Source organism: Pleurodeles waltl, chromosome 5 (genome assembly GCF_031143425.1).
Source record: "Pleurodeles waltl isolate 20211129_DDA chromosome 5, aPleWal1.hap1.20221129, whole genome shotgun sequence".
Lineage (NCBI taxonomy): Eukaryota > Metazoa > Chordata > Amphibia > Caudata > Salamandridae > Pleurodeles > Pleurodeles waltl.
Window position 1 is genome coordinate 1,486,288,542 of NC_090444.1, and position 17,267 is coordinate 1,486,305,808.

The following is a 17,267-nucleotide window of genomic DNA, read 5'->3' on the forward strand; positions in this document are numbered from 1 at the left end:
CCATAGCGGAGGATCACGTATTCCCGGGAGTAAGAAGACCATCTACAAGAGATGCAATGCCAAGCCATAATGTTCCACAGAGGGGAGACTCAAACCCCTGTACTCACATCGGGCGAGTAAAGCTGCTCTAGATAGTCGTGGACGTATAGCCCCCAAATGAAAGCTCGAATATGGAGATCTCTCTCTCAGAGGAACGACAAGGGTATTCGTAAAGGTAGCATGCCCAGGATATACAGAAATCGTGGCAAGGTCACCATTTGTACTGCCTGTACTCTGCCCCACATAAAAAGGCCCAGATGTGACCATTTCTCAAAATCTTGGTACGTTTCTCGTAAGTAAGGGGTCAAGGTTGTCTGTCACCATTTTATCCAAACCTCTGTTGATGTCAATGCCCAAATAAAGAAGATGCAATTGTTTCCACTTAACCAGGAATCCCTGAACTGCAGTACTCACCGTTACTGGGGATAAGGGTAGCGCTTCGCTCTTATCCCAGTTGAGTCAATAGCTCGACGAAGCTCAAATTCCGATAGGATATCTTTGAGGGCAAGAAGGGAGGTGGATAAGTCAGTGAGAGTGAGTAAAATGTCATGTGCATATAGGTAGATGGTGGAGCTGCCGCCAGGGACTGGTATTCCGGATATAAGATTGGAATTGCGAATTACTGCTGCCAAAGGTTCCACGGCCAAAAGAAACAATAGTGGGGACAGAGGACAGCCCTGACATGTCCCTCTGCTAACCTCAAAAGTATCCGAGAAGAACCCTCCACAGTTTACCTGGGCCAATGGAGAGTCGTACAACAGGCAAACCCAGTCAATAAAGCTAGTCCCAAGGCCAAATCTATTGAAGAGATACCACCATTCTATTCGGTCAAACGCCTTCTTGGCGTCTAGCGAAAGGGCAAGGGCCTCCTCTTGTGTCTCCTGAACTGTCCAGATGGCGTGGAGTAGTGTACGGAGATGATTTCTTGATAAGCGACCCGGTACAAAGCCAACCTGGGTCTGGTGAACCAGTGCGGGGATGACCTTCTTAAGACGGGCTGCCAAGATCCCCACAAGAATCTTGATATCCCCATTGAGGAGTGATATGGGGCAGTAACTGCCACAAAGAAGAGGATCCTTACCTGGCCTGGGCAGAACAACTATGGAGGCCTTGTTGGAAAGAGGACGCAATGAACCCGTCTGATCTGCCCGCCGAAACCCCTCATAAAGGGCATCCACAGTGTCTGCACCTGTCCTTTATTAGAATTCTGATGTGAACCCATCCTCCCCGGGTTCCTTGTGATATGGTAGGTTAGCTATCGCCTGTTGCATCTCCTCCTTGCTGATGCCACCCTCCAGGAGCGCCCTACCCTCGTCCGAAAGGCATGGTATATTCACCTTATTGAGAAAGGCATCCAGGCGATCAGTGTCTTCAGTCATTTCTGGGGTGTATAGTGTTTGGTAGAAATGCCCAAACTCTTCCGCAATGTCTTGTGGATGGGTAACGAATGAGCAGTCAGATCTGCGTTGGGCTGGTATAGCCAGTGCTGCCTCTCTGACGGAGTTGAGCAGCTAACAAGCGACCCATCTTCTCCCAGTGTTCATAATGGCGACCTCTCAGCCGTTGCAAGGCATATTCTGTCCGCAATGTATTAAGAGAATTGAAATCCTTTTTGGCTTGTTCCAGGCGGCGGCGGACAGGCGTGGTGAGTGATCGGGTGTACTAGTGGTCCGTGTGAGGTAGTCCTCAAGCTTACTCTGTTTATCCCTCCTTTGGGCATTGGAGATGGCCGCATCCCTCATAAGTTGCCTTCGCTGCCGCCCATAATAGCTCGGGTTAAGAAACCGAGCCTTTATTGCTCTGAAGATATGTGGCAATGTGCGATCTCAGTTGTTTCTCACCCTTTGGGGTTTGGTATCTGGGGTCTGAGAGACGCCTAGGCTTGCGACCAGGTGAGGCCAGCCCCAGTTCCAGGGCCATCAACACCGGAGAATGATCAGATGGCGCGGCTGGGCGGGTTTTCGATGCGCGAATAGACTGTAATAACCGCTGACTGATCAAGAAGTAGTCCAGTCGGGACTGAGTCCCATGGACCGTAGAAACAGAGGTGTATTTCTTATCAGATGGATGGGAAAGGAGCCAGTGGTCCAGCAGACCATGGTCCGATAAAACGTCGCGTAGGAGGGCCCGGTCTGTGTTGTTGCCCGGATCAAGACCGCTTGACCGGTCCAAGATGACATCCTGCACCAAATTCCACTCCCCACCCAGTAGGTAATGGGAGGCACTTATCTCAGTCAGCAATCGGTTAAGAGAAAGGAAGAACGAACGTTTAGGGCCCGTGGGAACGTAAATAGCACCAACGCAGATTGCAGAAGAGCAGAGGGCTAGCTTGGCAAGGACGTAACGCCCCTCTGGGTCACACCATGACTTAAAAAGTCTAAACTGCAGGGATCGGCGTATAAGGATCGCAACCCCGCATTTCCGCCCGGAACCCTGTGCCTTATTGTGCACGGATGGTGATCCGCTGTAAAGCACCTTGCCCACCCAATCTCAATGGCGTTTTTCAGATTCTTATGAGGAAAGATGTGTTTCCTGTAACAGGGCAATGTCAGTTTTTTTAGGCCGAAGATAAAAGAGGATCTTTTGCCGCTTGATGTAGTGTGTCATACCATGGACATTCCAAGAGAGAACCGTTAGTGGGGTCGTCGATCCCATTCTGAAGCGCCATATGAACTTATTCAAGCGGAGGTGGGGGACCCCGTGGTCGTTGATACAAAGAGTGAAAGAATAGACTAAAAATAGTGAAGGTGTGCGATCTTGTGCACCAGGAAGAAATAAATAGATATGGGAGGGTAAAAAGGGGATACGAGGGAACCCTCGGCCACAGAAACAGAAAGAGATCTAACAATCAGAAAAAAAAAAGAGGGGAGGAGATAAAGATGTGGGAGGAGTAGGAAAGAGAATGGAGAAGAAGAGAAAAAAAAGAAAATAATCCCATAGGCAGAGAGAAAAAATATATGTGTGCTGCCCCAGAGGGGAGAGGAAGGAAGTTGAAAGAATAAGAAGGGAGGAAGAGAGGATATAGGAGTATATAAAGAGAAAAAAAGAAAAGAAAACGATAACTGGAAAAAGAGAGAAAATATCTCGCCACCAAACGTCCTGCTAAACTGCGGGTCAGAACCTGTGAAATCCGCATGCCGGGTGAGAAGAGGGGAGGCAGGAGGGGTACAAGGGAATTGGTGCGTGATTGGATCAGGCCACCAAGAAGCCCCACCGACCAATAGCGCTGAGCAGCAGGGGGTGAAGCAGAGAGGGCTCGAGGCAGGAGAAGGCAGGACAAGTCAGGGCCGAGTGAGGGCAATAACAAAAAAAGTGTACAGGGGAGGGTCGTAGTCTCTCCTTCTCTATGTAGGGGGGCATGAAATAGTTCCCAGCTCTCTCTCAAAAAAGAGAGGGGGGTGGCCTTGCTGACTCTTGGCAGGGGCCTGCACCGCTAACAGGACCCAACTAGGGGGCCATTAAGAGAATGGTAATCACTGTTGGGAGCACCAAAGGGGTAGAGCGAGAGCCCCAGAACCCGTAGTTTTTAGAACAGACCTGTGCATTCTTGCACCAACAATGTGGAGGGTGTTGTAGGGTTATTTTAACGCTTTGCAGTGGCACATGTATTTAATCTCTGGGCCTGGGCCCTTTTACCTAGTTCACTTCATATACTCCCTTTTATGATTTTATCAAGGCTTCATTTTAGCAGAGATGTTTTTTTTTTGTTTTGTTTTTTTAACCCCTTAGCTGCTGGGCCTTTTCCCCCCCAGTGCCGAGCCCTTTTTTGGCTATTTGGGGTAGTTTGCGCTTAGGGCTTCATAACTTTTTGTCCACATAAGCTAACCACGCCAAATTTGCATCCTTTTTTTCCAACATCCTAGGGATTCTAATGGTACCCAGAGTTGGTGGTTTCCCCTGGAGGAGACCAAGAAAATAGCCAAAATACAGTGAAAATTTAGTTTTTTCCAAAAAAATGGGAAAAAAGGGCTGCCGAAGAAGGCTTGTGGTTTTTTCCCTGAAAATGCCATCAACAAAGGGTTTCTGGTGCTGAAATCACTATCTTCCCACCTTTCAGGAACGGGCAGACTTGAATCAGAAAACCAAATTTTTCAACACAAATTTGGCATTTTACTGGGACATACCCCATTTCTACTATATTTGGTGCTTTCAGCCTCCTTCCAGTTAGTGACAGGAATGGGTGTGAAACCAATGCTGGATCCCGGAATGCTAAACATTTCTGAAAACTAGACAGAATTCTGAATTCAGCAAGGGGTCATTTGTGTAGATCCTACAAGGTTTTCCTACAGAAAATAACAGCTGAAATAAAAAAATATTGAAATTGAGCTGAAAACAACAGCCATTTTTCTTTATGTTTTACTCTGTAACTTTTTCCTGCGATGTCAGATTTCTGAAAGCAATATACCGTTTTGTCTGCTGGACTCTTCTGGTTGCGGGGATATAAAGGGCTTGTAGGTTCATCAAGAACCCTAGGTACCCAGAGCCAATAAATGAGCTGCACCCTGCAGTTGGTTTTCATTCTATACTGGGTATACAGCAATTCATTTGCTGAAATATGAAGAGTGAAAAAGAGGTATCAAGAAAACCTTTGCATTTCCAAAATGGGATCAAGATAAGGTTTTGAGGAGCAGTGGTTATTTGCACATCGCTGAATTCCGAGGTGCCCATACTAGCATGTGAATTGCAGGGCATTTCTCAAATAGACGTCTTTTTTACACACTCTCTTTGTTTGGAAGGAAAAAATGTAGAGAAAGATAAGGGGCAATACCACTTGTTTTGCTATTCTATGTTCCCCCAAGTCTCCCGATAAAAATGATACCTCACTTGTGTGGGGAGGCCTAGTGCCCGCGACAGGAAATGCCCCAAAACACAACATGGACACATCCTATTTTTTTTATATAAAACACAGCTGTTTTTTCCAAAGTGCCTACCTGTAGATTTTGGCCTCTAGCTCAGCCGGCACCTAGGGAAACCTACCAAACCTGTGCATTTCTGAAAACTAGAGACCTAGGAGAATCCAATGAGGGGTGACTTGCAGGGCTCGGACCAGGTTCTGTTACCCAGAATCCTTTGCAAACCTCAAAAAGTGGCTAAAAAAACAAGTTTTCCTCACATTTCGGTGACAGAAAGTTCTGGAATCTGAGAGGAGCCACAAATTTCCTTCCACCCGGCGTTCCCCCAAGTCTCCCGATAAAAATGATACCTCACTTGTGTGGGTAGGCCTAGCGCCTGCGACAGGAAACGCCCCAAAGCGCAACGTGGACACATCCACATTTTTGGAAGAAAACAGAGGTGTTTTTTGAGAAGTGCCTACCTGTAGATTTTGGCCTCTAGCTCAGCCGGCACCTAGGGAAACCTACCAAACCTGTGCATTTCTGAAAACTAGAGACCTAGGGGAATCCAAGGAGGGGTGACTTGCGGGGCTCGGACCAGGTTCTGTTACCCAGAATCCTTTGCAAACCTCAAAAAGTGGCTAAAAAAACAAGTTTTCCTCACATTTCGGTGACAGAAAGTTCTGGAATCTGAGAAGAGCCACAAATTTCCTTCCACCCAGCGTTCCCCCAAGTCTCCCGATAAATATGATACCTCACTTGTGTGGTTAGGCCTGGTGCCTGCGACGGGAATAGATCACACAACGGTCAATGTTGGTCCTTACGTGAGGCAGCTGTTGACCCTGGGGTGATCCATTCCTGACACAGGCACTAGGTGTAGGCACTCAAGTGGGGTAGTGTTTTTATCTCGACAGGTGAGGAGTCACTGGGTGGTAGGAATGTTGTGGATCCCAGCATATTCCTGTAGTTTGTGTGACAGAAATGCGAGAAAAATAGAGTTTTTTTTCAACATTTCAGCTTTGCAGGGTATTCTGGGTAAGAAAACTTTGGGGAATCCACACAAGTCACACCTCTGTGGACTCCCCCGAATGTCTAGTTTCCAGAAATGTTTGGGTTTAGTGTGTTTCTCTATATGGCCACCGAATCCAGGACCAAAAACACAGGTGCCTGCCTTACAAAACCAGTTTGTTTTGCCATAGACAATTTTGATGTCTCCACAATATGATTTGGGTGGTGGAATTTGGGGCTGAACTAAATTGGGGAGCTCCCAAGAGAGCACTCTCTCTCTGCTTGCCGCCGCATTCACCTGCTCTCTGGGTTGGCCTAACCCACTATTACCCAGTTGCACGAACAGCTTGCGAAGGGACAGCAGGACTGTCCTCATCACCTCCCTCATAATGTACTGGAAGAGGAGTTTTCGAATGGGACTCCTCGGACTGAAAAATCACTCCCAGAGTCTGCGCCATTGTCCTATCCCTCAGATGCTGTCTCAGTATCTGATGTCTCAGTCTCTGATCCTATGTCAGAGCGGTCCTCTATAACCCGAGTGCAGGCAGCAGTCATCCATCAAGATGCCATCTCTGCTATTGGCTAAACTGTTGCTCTAAAACACTAGCCTACGTAGACAGTCACAAAATCGATGGTGTGTGTGAGATACGTGCAACAGTAGAGGCCACCTTACCTGCGCACGTACTTTCAAGACACTCAAAAAACACCTTGTCACATACCATTCGTCACAGTCTTTAGCACCTCCTGCGCCCAGTCCAACAATCATTATTGGTGCTCCCACTCCCTCCTCCTCGGATTCCCTCATTACCACCCAGCAAAAGTGCCCTTCATCTCTCCATAGACTTTACTAATGTACTCAGCTATTTACATAAAATACAGATGTGCTCTTTGCAGTAGGCATATAAACCTTCTGCGCTTCTTTATGGCACTAAAACTGCCACTAGACAAGTCGGACCCTTTTCCCCCCAGGGAAACCACACACATATTGACAAACGTGATATATATATATGACAGCCAACCACCTGAAACTCAACTCAAGCAAAACCGAAATAATCCTCTTTGGCCCACACAAAAACACCTGGGACCCCCCCATGGTGGCCCACCACGCTAGGCCCTGCACCCACCCCCGCCAACCACGCACGCAACCTCAGCATCATCCTAGACTCCTCCATCTCGATGACCCAACAAATCAACGCTCTTACCTCCTCATGCTTCAACAAACTCCGTATACTGAAAAACATTCAAATGGATCCCCACAGAGACCAGAAAAACTGTCACTCACGCACTCATCAGCAGCAAGCTTGATTACGGAAACGCCCTCTACGCCGGCACCACTCTAAAACTCAAGCGCAAACTACACTCATCCAGAACTCAGCAGCACGACTCATCCTCGACCTCCGCCGACACGAACACATCTCTCCACACCTCAGATCCCTCCACTGGCTCCCCATTGACAAAAGGATCACCTTCAAGATCCTCATCCTCGCACACAAATCACTCCACAACACAGGCCCTGCCTACCTCAACGAGAGTCACCTTCCACACCCCCACACGAAACGTCCGCTCAGCTGACCTCTCTCTCGCCTCTGTCCCCCGCATCAAACACACCACCACCGGGGGCAGATCCTTCTCCTACCTTGCACCCAAAACCTGGAACGCACTCACAACCCACCTTCGCAAGACCCAAAACCTACTTCTTTTCAGGAAGGGCCTCAAAACCTGGCTTTTTGAACAGTGAACCTCCCAGCCCCTTTCCCTCCCCTCGTTCCCCCCCCCAGCGCCTTGAGACCCTCACAGGTGAGTAGCGCGCTTTATAAATCCCTTTGATACAGATCTACCTATATATATATATATATATATATATATATATATATATAATCTATATCTATCTATCTATCTATCTACATAGATATATCCATGTACCTAGATATATCTATCTACATAGATATATATATACATATATTTTTTTTTAGTTGTTGTATGGTTTCCTTGGGGGCCAAAATGGCCCCCAGGGAAACCCTACAACATCTAAAAAAAATTGCCCCCACAGGGGATCACCCTGCCCATGGGCGACCCCCTGTCATTTCATTTATTTATTTATTTATTTTTTTTTAAATCCCAGGGGGCACCTACCTTTTTTTTTTTTTTTTTTTAAAGTATGCCGGGGGGAGGGGGAGGGGGGCCGTTTTCCGGGGGGCCGCCCCCCAAAAGTGAAATCCCTGGTGTCTAGTGGGGGTTCCTGGCCCCCGATCGCAGCTGTGCTGCGATCGGGGGCTAGGAAACCGTTTCAGAAGGCCTCGTAAGAAAGGGGAGACTCTCCCCTTTCTTACGAGGCCTTCTGAAACTGTTTGCGACCGGGGGCCAGGAAACACTTTCAGGAAGGCCTCGTAAGAAAGGGGAGTGTCTCCCCTTTCTTACGAGGCCTTCCCGAACGTGGAAAAGGCTTTTTTCCCCATCAAAGCAGGAAGTGGCCGCAAGGCTGCTTCCTGCTTTGATGGGGAAAACACCTTTGAAACGTCAGCGCGCCGCAAGGGGCGGGTGGGGGGCGGGGGGAGACACAGTAGCTTCCGTGTCTCCCGGGGGGAGTAAAAAAATAAATAAATAAATCCTCGGGTGCGACGCACCCAAGGATTTATTAATGCCCTTCCTGGTGTCGGCCACTGGTCGTGACCCGCACCAGGGAGGGTGTGTGGGCGTCGGCCAGTGGCCGACGCCCGCACCAAAGCGGTTAAATCAGCTGCCCTTTCATGCAGAATTTGTTATTAGTTCTTTTGCACAACATTTCATCTTGTGCTCAGTCCAAGGCTGTACTTGATAACTTACCAAGTATGGCTGTCCAAGAATACGATGTCTACCTTACACAGAAAAGATGCATTGTCATGTCAGGGCAGTTCTCAGAACAACACATTTTGTTATAAAATAACACCTTGCCCCAAACCAAGAAAGAGGGGACATTCCAGCCAGCCACCTCAAGCTATACCATGTTATCGCAGCTTTGCTGAACTTGGCCTTGTCGCTCCATCTACTTGGGAGAGCTGCCAGTAGATCGCAGGCAGAAAACCCCTGCTCATTATCAAGGTATGGAGGTGGGGCTTCCTTGCATGGACTAGTATGGGCAGCTCAGGGCTAACACTGCTAACGCTCTCATATTGACTTTTAGTAGTGCAGGTATGGATTTTAGATTCACTAGTGTGATAGAACATTGGGACTTTTCATCTGTTTCACTTTCCTCATCACAATGATAATTATGTTGTGTTTCTTCTTCCTAATAATCGTAATTTTTGCCTTTTTACATAGAACGCAGTTGCTTCAATAAACACATTGAACCAAATATTGAACCAAATCCTGCTTGTTTGTATTTGCATGTATGAGACTTGTGTAAGTGAGAGAAAACCGTAGCATTTGTTCCACTATGAGTTCACTGAGAAGTCAGAATGTCATGAGTCAGGCTGCCACAATCACCTTTACCTTTGGGTTTTGGTGAGGTGCTGCTAGCTAACCAAAAGGGTTATGCAGACAACTATCAGACAGTGTGGGGTCAACTCAGTCTCCTACACGTGGAGGTGCTGCCATTTTTAACTCCAACAGTGATATTAATTATTAAAGGATGATTTATGAAATTGGATTCTTTTTTAACTGTATTTGAGATAGTAAATAATGAATTTTGTTTTGCATTTGCTATGTTTTTATGGCAAATGATTTGCATTGTTTATCTTTTATGGATATCGAGCAAAAGCAAGACCCACTGCATTGTAAATGCTTGTTTGTTGTATATGTATGCTGGTGTATTTGTGTCTTCATGTAATTAGATTTTTAAATGTATGAATTTTAAAAGATCATCAAAGCCTTGATTATTTTTTTATTTATTACTTTTTTTTTTTTTACAATTTCTGTGGTATCGGATCATACAGAAAATGCTGCTATGTTTGAGGAGTGTTTGTTTGGAAATTTAGGGTATGATTATGACCCTGGCATTCACCAGACCACCAGGGTCATAGGAGCAGTCGAACCACCGCCAGTTGTCAGGAGTTGTAATCCTGGGGATTGTGAGTCCCCGTTCTGCCAGCCTTTGCATGGCGGTAGCCCTGCCATGCAAAGGCTGGCGGAAAGGTGGTGCCAGGGGCCCCTGCACTGACCATGCACTTGGCCCCCATGAACAGCCCTGTCGTGAATTACGGGCAGTGGAAAGCTCAATGGGGGCAGCTGCACCCGGCGCACCACCACATTGGCGACAGCTCGATTACGAGCGGCGTCAATGTTAAGGCCCTGCAGTGTTTTAGTCGCACAGGCGGACTGATAGCAGTACAAGTTTGGCGGGCCGCCAAATTCATAATGAGGGCCTTAATCTTACCTGGGGGGAGTTTGCTTTCTTGGTTTATAGAACCCTGTCCCCGTGGTTTGGGAGGGTATCTCATTTCTTTGGCCTACCCATGGCACCCATCTAATACTCCTTGGGGAGCCCCATGCCCCCTGCCGCCCCAGGTGTCTCGAGACATGCTGCGGGAGTCAACACTGTTCCAGCTCAGAGGGGGCAGCTACTAATTCTGTTCCCTCTGGGCAGGAGCGATATTTTGATGTGTCTCTCTGCCTAGCGCAAGCGTTTTTAAATCTCCTGCCGGCTGGGAGCAGACTGTGGTTGCTCCTGCATGACAAAAGTCTTTAAAATGCTTCTGCCAAGTGGGAGCAAACACAGGTTTTCCTGCCTGCACATGTACAGGCAGGGAAACCGCTATGTCCTGGCAGTGGACTCCGGGACATAACTAATGACACCTGAAAATTGGGTACTCGGGGCCCAGTAATGGCTCATTGGAGAAGGGGAGTGTCCCCTTTCCCCGTTTTCTAATGTTTAGCTGTCCCGGGGAATGTGGTCCCTGGAGCCCCTGTGGCTCGGGGGACAGAGGCTGTCCAGCCCAACTTCCATTAAAAAAAAATACATTGGACCCCAGGGGATGGGGTCCCCAGGGCGAAAAATCAGACTGAGCAGGAAGTCACAAGCATGCCTCCCACCCCCTATTTTATTCTGCCTCAGAGAGAGATTTGTTTCTCTGTACTAAAGCTCTACTCACACTTAAATCCTAAAATAATGCTTATCCTTAAATAACCATAACCCCCCTTTAGCTTTACCCTCAACTTTAGCTACAGATAAGTGTACTGCATGGAAAAGTTAAAAACCCATTGGGAATCACTTTCATGTGTGGTACGTACTTGCCTTGTAAAGACTGTGGGCTAAGAGTCAAGTGTAGTAAAGTCAGCTGAGAAAATGTTATATACCATATATGTTATTTACACAATGGACCTAACTCACAAAACACACTTTTGAGTACGTTTGCACTTTTCCGCATTCACAAACTGCACTTGTGTAACAGCAAATCCAGCACTACACATGGCCAAACCGTGGTACTGCAAAACCCTCCCATAAACATAATGTTAATAGGGACTTAAAGTAAAACCTCACAGCAAATAATACAAAGTTAAGTTCTTTAGAATAGTTAAAAATATAAATATAAATGAATGTAGTGGTTCCCAACCTTTTGATTTCTGTGGACCCCCACTTTATTATTGTAGTAACCAGAACAACGCCCCCCCCCCCCCTCCCCTCATGGGTCACTACTGGACTCTGGGGACCCCAGCCTAATCACTTGATGATTTCAACCGCAAAACAATACACAATAAACAGAGAAGCAAGCCTTCCATCAAACACATCACAAATGACAACACATTTTATTTCACTTGCAAACAAATAAAATAAAAAAATGTACTTTTAGTAGGAAGGTTAGAGCTTTTCTAAACACAATTGAAGTGACATATCATCCATATTGTATTCTGTTTGATGCAATTGCATTGCTCCCGCGAATCAATCTGAGGATACTAATTTAATTTAAATTTTAGCCTCAGATTTCAAATTCCTAGACATTAACAGCACGTTTTAAAGTTTTCAATTGTACATTTAGCCACTTTCTATACAAAATATTAATATGTTAACATCAGTTAATTTTCTAAGCAGTCACGGATCCTCTGAGGTCTTGCGGACCCCCAGGGGTCCCCAGACCACAGGTTGGGAACCACGGAACGTGCTTAAAACATTATGCAATATATATTTTAACATGAAAGATGTTGTCCGACAGATATGAAGGAACACGTGTTACAATTTGTAGAGCTGCCATAGGGAGATAATAAAGCACTAATTTAGACTACGTAGAAAATGTTATGAAGGGTCTTTAGCAACAGATGAAAGAAGCTGCATTTGTCTGTGTACCATTCCTTAGAAGTAAGATTCTATTCAACAAGAGGTTCTGGAGGGGTGACATGCAGATGCTTCTGCTAAAGAGCTTCTATCCTTACAGAAGCACACCTTGTGACAACTGGTGTTTAGGGTAAGGAGCAGGCCCAATGATGAAGCATGCCACTTTGTGTGGGTGAGGGCCCAGTGCACCCTTAATTCTCTGCTTAGGATCGCTCTTATCGTGTTTCATAATATACATCACATCATTTGATGTGCCACCATTTTAATTTTTTGCATCACTACATGGACAGTGTGGCGTGTCATTCTCCAACATAGAACACCTGTCTTTCAAGGTTTATATCACAACCAGCTAAGCAGCTGGTCCCTATTTTCACCACCTTTGACATTATCAGGGTCCATGAGCCTACAGCAGTCCCCTCAAAAGACCACACCTACAAGCTTAGCATCCCTGCTCCAGTCTAACACAGATGCACCACTGCCAGACCAGTCCGCTGAAACTGGAACTGCATCACTAACAAGGACTGCAACACTGCTCTTAAGACCCATCAACCCAAACACAGCGACAATTTCCCCAGAGACATCAAGAAAAATCAACAACGGATTCACTCCCAGAGACGATTCCCTAGTACTCCTCAAAACAAAATACAACTAGATCTAGACCCTGGTAAGTTGTTAAATAGAGAACCTCAAACTGATGAAAAGCCACTGCAAACAACTAGAGGGCAAATGTTGAATGAGCTAGGACAATGCAGACAGGAACATGTTCAAATCCACCCTGAGGGGGCTTGGTCTGGCCACTGATCACAATGACCGCTTGAAACGGGAGCTCCTAACAGCGGAAAGTGGCACCCCAAGTGGGGAAGGGGATTGCACACTCACAACCGGAGCCGCCCAGAGCATCAGAACCGGAGGTTAACACCGCAGGGGAGCCCCGAGGTCGCGGATCTTGCCCTACTCACTACGGAGAGACCGAGGCCTAGGAGGCTGGACACCGGTGCGACATTTCCTTTGGGCAGTATCCACCCCAGACCCAAAGGGTTTAAGCGGGCCATTGATGACGGAACAGACTCGAGGAGGGCTGTCACGGCATAGGTACCCCGCCCCCCCACCCCTCGCAGCCATCCACCCGCCTGCCAAATGTCTGATTGCCCTGAACACAGGCCGGGAAGGCGAGAAGGCACGGAGGGGCCTGCCTTAGAAACTGTGCCCGGCTGCACAAAGGACCTGGCAACGAGCATCAGCACCACCCTGTGCCCCAGGCCTACATCACTGCCATCTACTTCGCCCCCGGAGGAAGCCTGACGAGTGGGACCAGAGGTAAAGCGATAGCACGGCTTCCCAACAGCAGCCCTAAACGCCAGGGGTACACTTCACCGCTCCAGGCTCCGGGAGATGGCCACCCTCATTGCCAAAATCCACAGCCACGAGTGTTATTGGGACAAAGTAGGACAACACGTAAGCAACCGGCCCTTGTGAGACCAGGGTCACATCTTGGAAGGCGGGGGAACGATAATGGATAATGCCCACCGTAGACCTCACCATCATCTTCAGGTAGACAGTATCTCAACAGAGATACTAGCCACTGCACCTTGATTGGCAACTCCTCTGCAGTGTGTAGTGGGTCTCGGCTACACTACTGGGTCACCACTGGGCCTAACATCCACCCCTAACTATTCTTGGCCACTATTGCCTCAGGAGGGTGTGGAGCCCTCCTCCTATCCCGGCACCTGGAACTTGGTGGCCAGCTGAGAGATGCCCTCCGGGAAGCCTCACAGCAAATCTGCATGTAAACCTATGCAGCAAGTCCTATTCTTTGAAGCGCTTCAGCAGCCCCGCTCCATGGCTGCGATGGGTGGGGGCGGGGGAAAATGAGGGGAGCTCCTCGCGATGGCCTGATCCCAAGGTCCATATTGCTACCAAGGGCACGAGATACGCATCAGGCCAGACTTTACCAAAGAGACTAATAATTGACGCAAAGCTTTCCTATCCCTGCGTCCCCAGCTAGACATAAAATATGGCCTATTTGAACATGATGTGGATTACCAACCAGGACAAATCAAAAGACTTCTTTGATCCGGAGGACCTCTGTCTTTTTCTGGACAATCTCCTGACTCAACATATGGACTCTGAATCGGAGGCAGTTTCGACACCATCTGCTGCTGCTTCTACGTCGCATCCGTTCAACCCTGTTTTCCGAGATATCCATAGGTACAATGTACATGACTCTCACCACAGAGGTAGGGATCTTAGGAGATCTTTGCAACCCTCAGGACGACAGGGATTAGTTTGTTGGCAGTGGCTAAACTCACACAGTCCCAAGATAGGGACATGTTCTGTTCGCCACTGAAACCTGGCCCGTCCTCTGATTGAGATGGAAACTCTCCACTCCAGACTCCCTTGAAATTCCCAGGTCACTAAGGATGTTCGTCTGTATCCTGGAACAGCACCCCAGAGAACGGATAAGTACTAAGCAGCATGCTCTGAGGGTCACCGGTCCCCTTTTGTCTGTCAAGATGTTTGAAACTTGTAGTATTCTTTTGTTGATTGCATGCTAAGTCATCTCACACGGCCAATTCGCCCATGGCCTCAGATAGCTGACAGAGGGACATCTAGGCTCATAAACCACACCAGGGGTAGATCCCTACCCCCCTTGCTGTGAACTAGCTGAACCTGGTGGCACGTCTGGCCATAAGCCACTCATGTGCATACAAGATGCTCTCACCGCCTACACTGATATTGCCAAGGTTATACTAATGTTGATTGTTCAGTGTTGGGCAGGCACATTTACCTCTGGGGTCGGCCAATTTAGTTGAGGACATCTTGGGTATTGCTCTAGATGGCGTCCACATCTATTACTGTGGCTACTCTCCCTAAGAGCTCTAGCTAGCTACCCAAGGTAAGCTAAGTACTATAAACCCCACTTGGGACTAGAGCTGTTTGCGATGAAGTGGCATACATTTTGGATATCTTGAGGTACCCTGTTGCGTGCAGCATGCCCATTGGTTATACTAGTGTTTGCTGCATGCCACTGCGATGAATAATGTTAATGTTTACTGTTGTGAGTATTTTCATGCTGTCTCCAGGTGTTTACGTTGACTGATAGTTGAGTCCTATTACTTACGTGATCCGCTCCTCACTTCTTTCTTCTCTACCTCCCTTGCTTGCTTATTGGTCTCACCTCGTTACCTCACCATACTACCACCACCCCCCCCAAGGGGGAACAACAACTACAGCCAACATGTTCACTCGGGCGCCCTTTCCGCTGGGCTGGGCCAGTCAGTTGCGCTGACTCCCCAAGTTTGGACCGGCGGACTACAGATCTGAGCCCTGGTGGCTTGATTTCAACTAGTGTCAAACTCCCTCCCCTTGTCTCGCACCCCTCTTAGTATCACCCTCATTCTTTGCATAGCTGATAGCATTAAGTAGATGTTATTGCAAGCCATGAAGCCTGCACCACCTTTAGTGTAAGCCAGCCCAACTGAACGTTAGGAAGATTGCTGAATGACCGTCAATACGCCTTTTCATGATAATCATCCACATCTCCCCCACAAGACAGATGACCTTTAACCTCCAAGCCTTTCTTCAGTGGCGCATAATCACCTTTAGCTCCTAAATAAAGGTGTTATCCTCTTCTGCTTAAGAACAGCTTCCGAGGTAGCCCCCAAGAAAGAAGTAACTTAAATGTAAAGCATAAAACCCACAAAAACTCAGTTTACCTGTTTTTTTTTAAATTGAAAAATACACTTTCACTTCCCGGAATCCTGCGTAGTCTAACACCGGGCTTCTAAATCACAAACGCACCGTTGCAAATTATAAATCATCAATTTTATTTTATTTATTGTGTTCCTTTATTTCCTTATATCTAGTGCTACTTCTTCCCTAGGCGACTAAAGAACACTCATCGGTTAATTCGCCACATAGTTCACTTCCGATATCAATTCAATTTGTAGGTGAGCTGCTAAATATTGCAAAAAGTTTATTTCTGATAAAGGTTTACTATGTCCTTTTTGGAATTATGAATGTAATTCAGGCCAACGTATCCGTGCAGTCTTGTGTCTTTTTTTGGGGAACTGTGTTAGCCAGCCAGCAACTCTGATAGTGGTGGTGGGGCTTCTATTGTAATTAGCATGGCAGATTAAAACCGAGATGCTAAATTGCAATCGTTTCTGCAGCTAGAGGAAAACGGTAAATGGAAGTGCTATAGTTATATGCATATAATGTCCATATTATTGCAACCGGTTCTGAGAAACGGCGGGACACGTCCCATTTAAAAGTCCTGCGCAAAGTAATCACCGAGTCGGGGGATGCATCAGGACAGGAATACTCACACTAACGAACTCGATTTCGTCCTCGTTACGGTAAGGCTCCACTTTACTGGGCTCTTCTTTCTTTAAATCCCTGTGCTCATCTTTCGTGTTCACATCCATGTGCTCCTCGGCTTCCACTTTCATATTTATGCGTTCACACTCCCTCGGGGGCGCGATGTTAAAGTCCTCCATTCTGCTGGCCGTGAGCTCACTTTGATGCCTGCGTGAGCTGCCACGACTGTTGATAGGAGGCGATGATCCAGGGCTCGCCTAACACGCCCCCTCTTCCACCGTACGGTGCTGCTAACGGACTTCCTTCCCGCCCGGTTTCCAATCAAGTTCCGGGTTACTGCGTCATCTCCGATTCCATGCGCTTAGGCGAATAGAACGCTTCCTCGTCGCCATAGTAACGCCTATGCAAGAAGATGGTCCTCAGAATGTCCAAACAGAAGCGGTAAGAAAGTCGGATTCTATGTCAGGACAGGACGCTCAGATTATGCTGTCTCTTCCTTTACTGAACTTTCCCAGCAGCCAATAACAAATTTATAAAGAGAAAAACTACATTTCCCAAGAAACACATGTTACCATGTCACGTGCACCAATCACATATCGTGACCTAACACTGTAAATACTCTGACCCCCAATGTCATATCCTCTTTGCTGCTTTGCAGCAGATAAGTGCAATTTTTCTCTATTCTTATATGTTTTATGTCGTTAATACTGTTATTTGATATAGTTTGAAAATAATTTAGCGTCGCGATTTTGTGTGTTTTAAGGCTTTGTTTTTCATCTCTTATGCCCGCGTTTTTGTTTACATTGGTGGAGTGGGAGCACTGC

The 17,267-nt window shown here is 47.1% G+C and overlaps 1 protein-coding gene across 1 annotated transcript in view; it reads right to left on the reverse strand.

Annotated features, from left to right (window-relative positions):
* The window catches only part of ZNF451 (zinc finger protein 451), a 407,158-nt gene extending 390,212 nt beyond the window's left edge, over window positions 1-16,946 (reverse strand). The window contains exon 1 of the mRNA XM_069235765.1: window positions 16,452-16,946. Coding sequence (XP_069091866.1) covers window positions 16,452-16,622 — 171 coding nt within the window. The 5' untranslated portion in view covers window positions 16,623-16,946. The remainder of the gene's footprint in view (window positions 1-16,451) is intronic.
* Window positions 16,947-17,267: the final 321 nt, after the last annotated feature.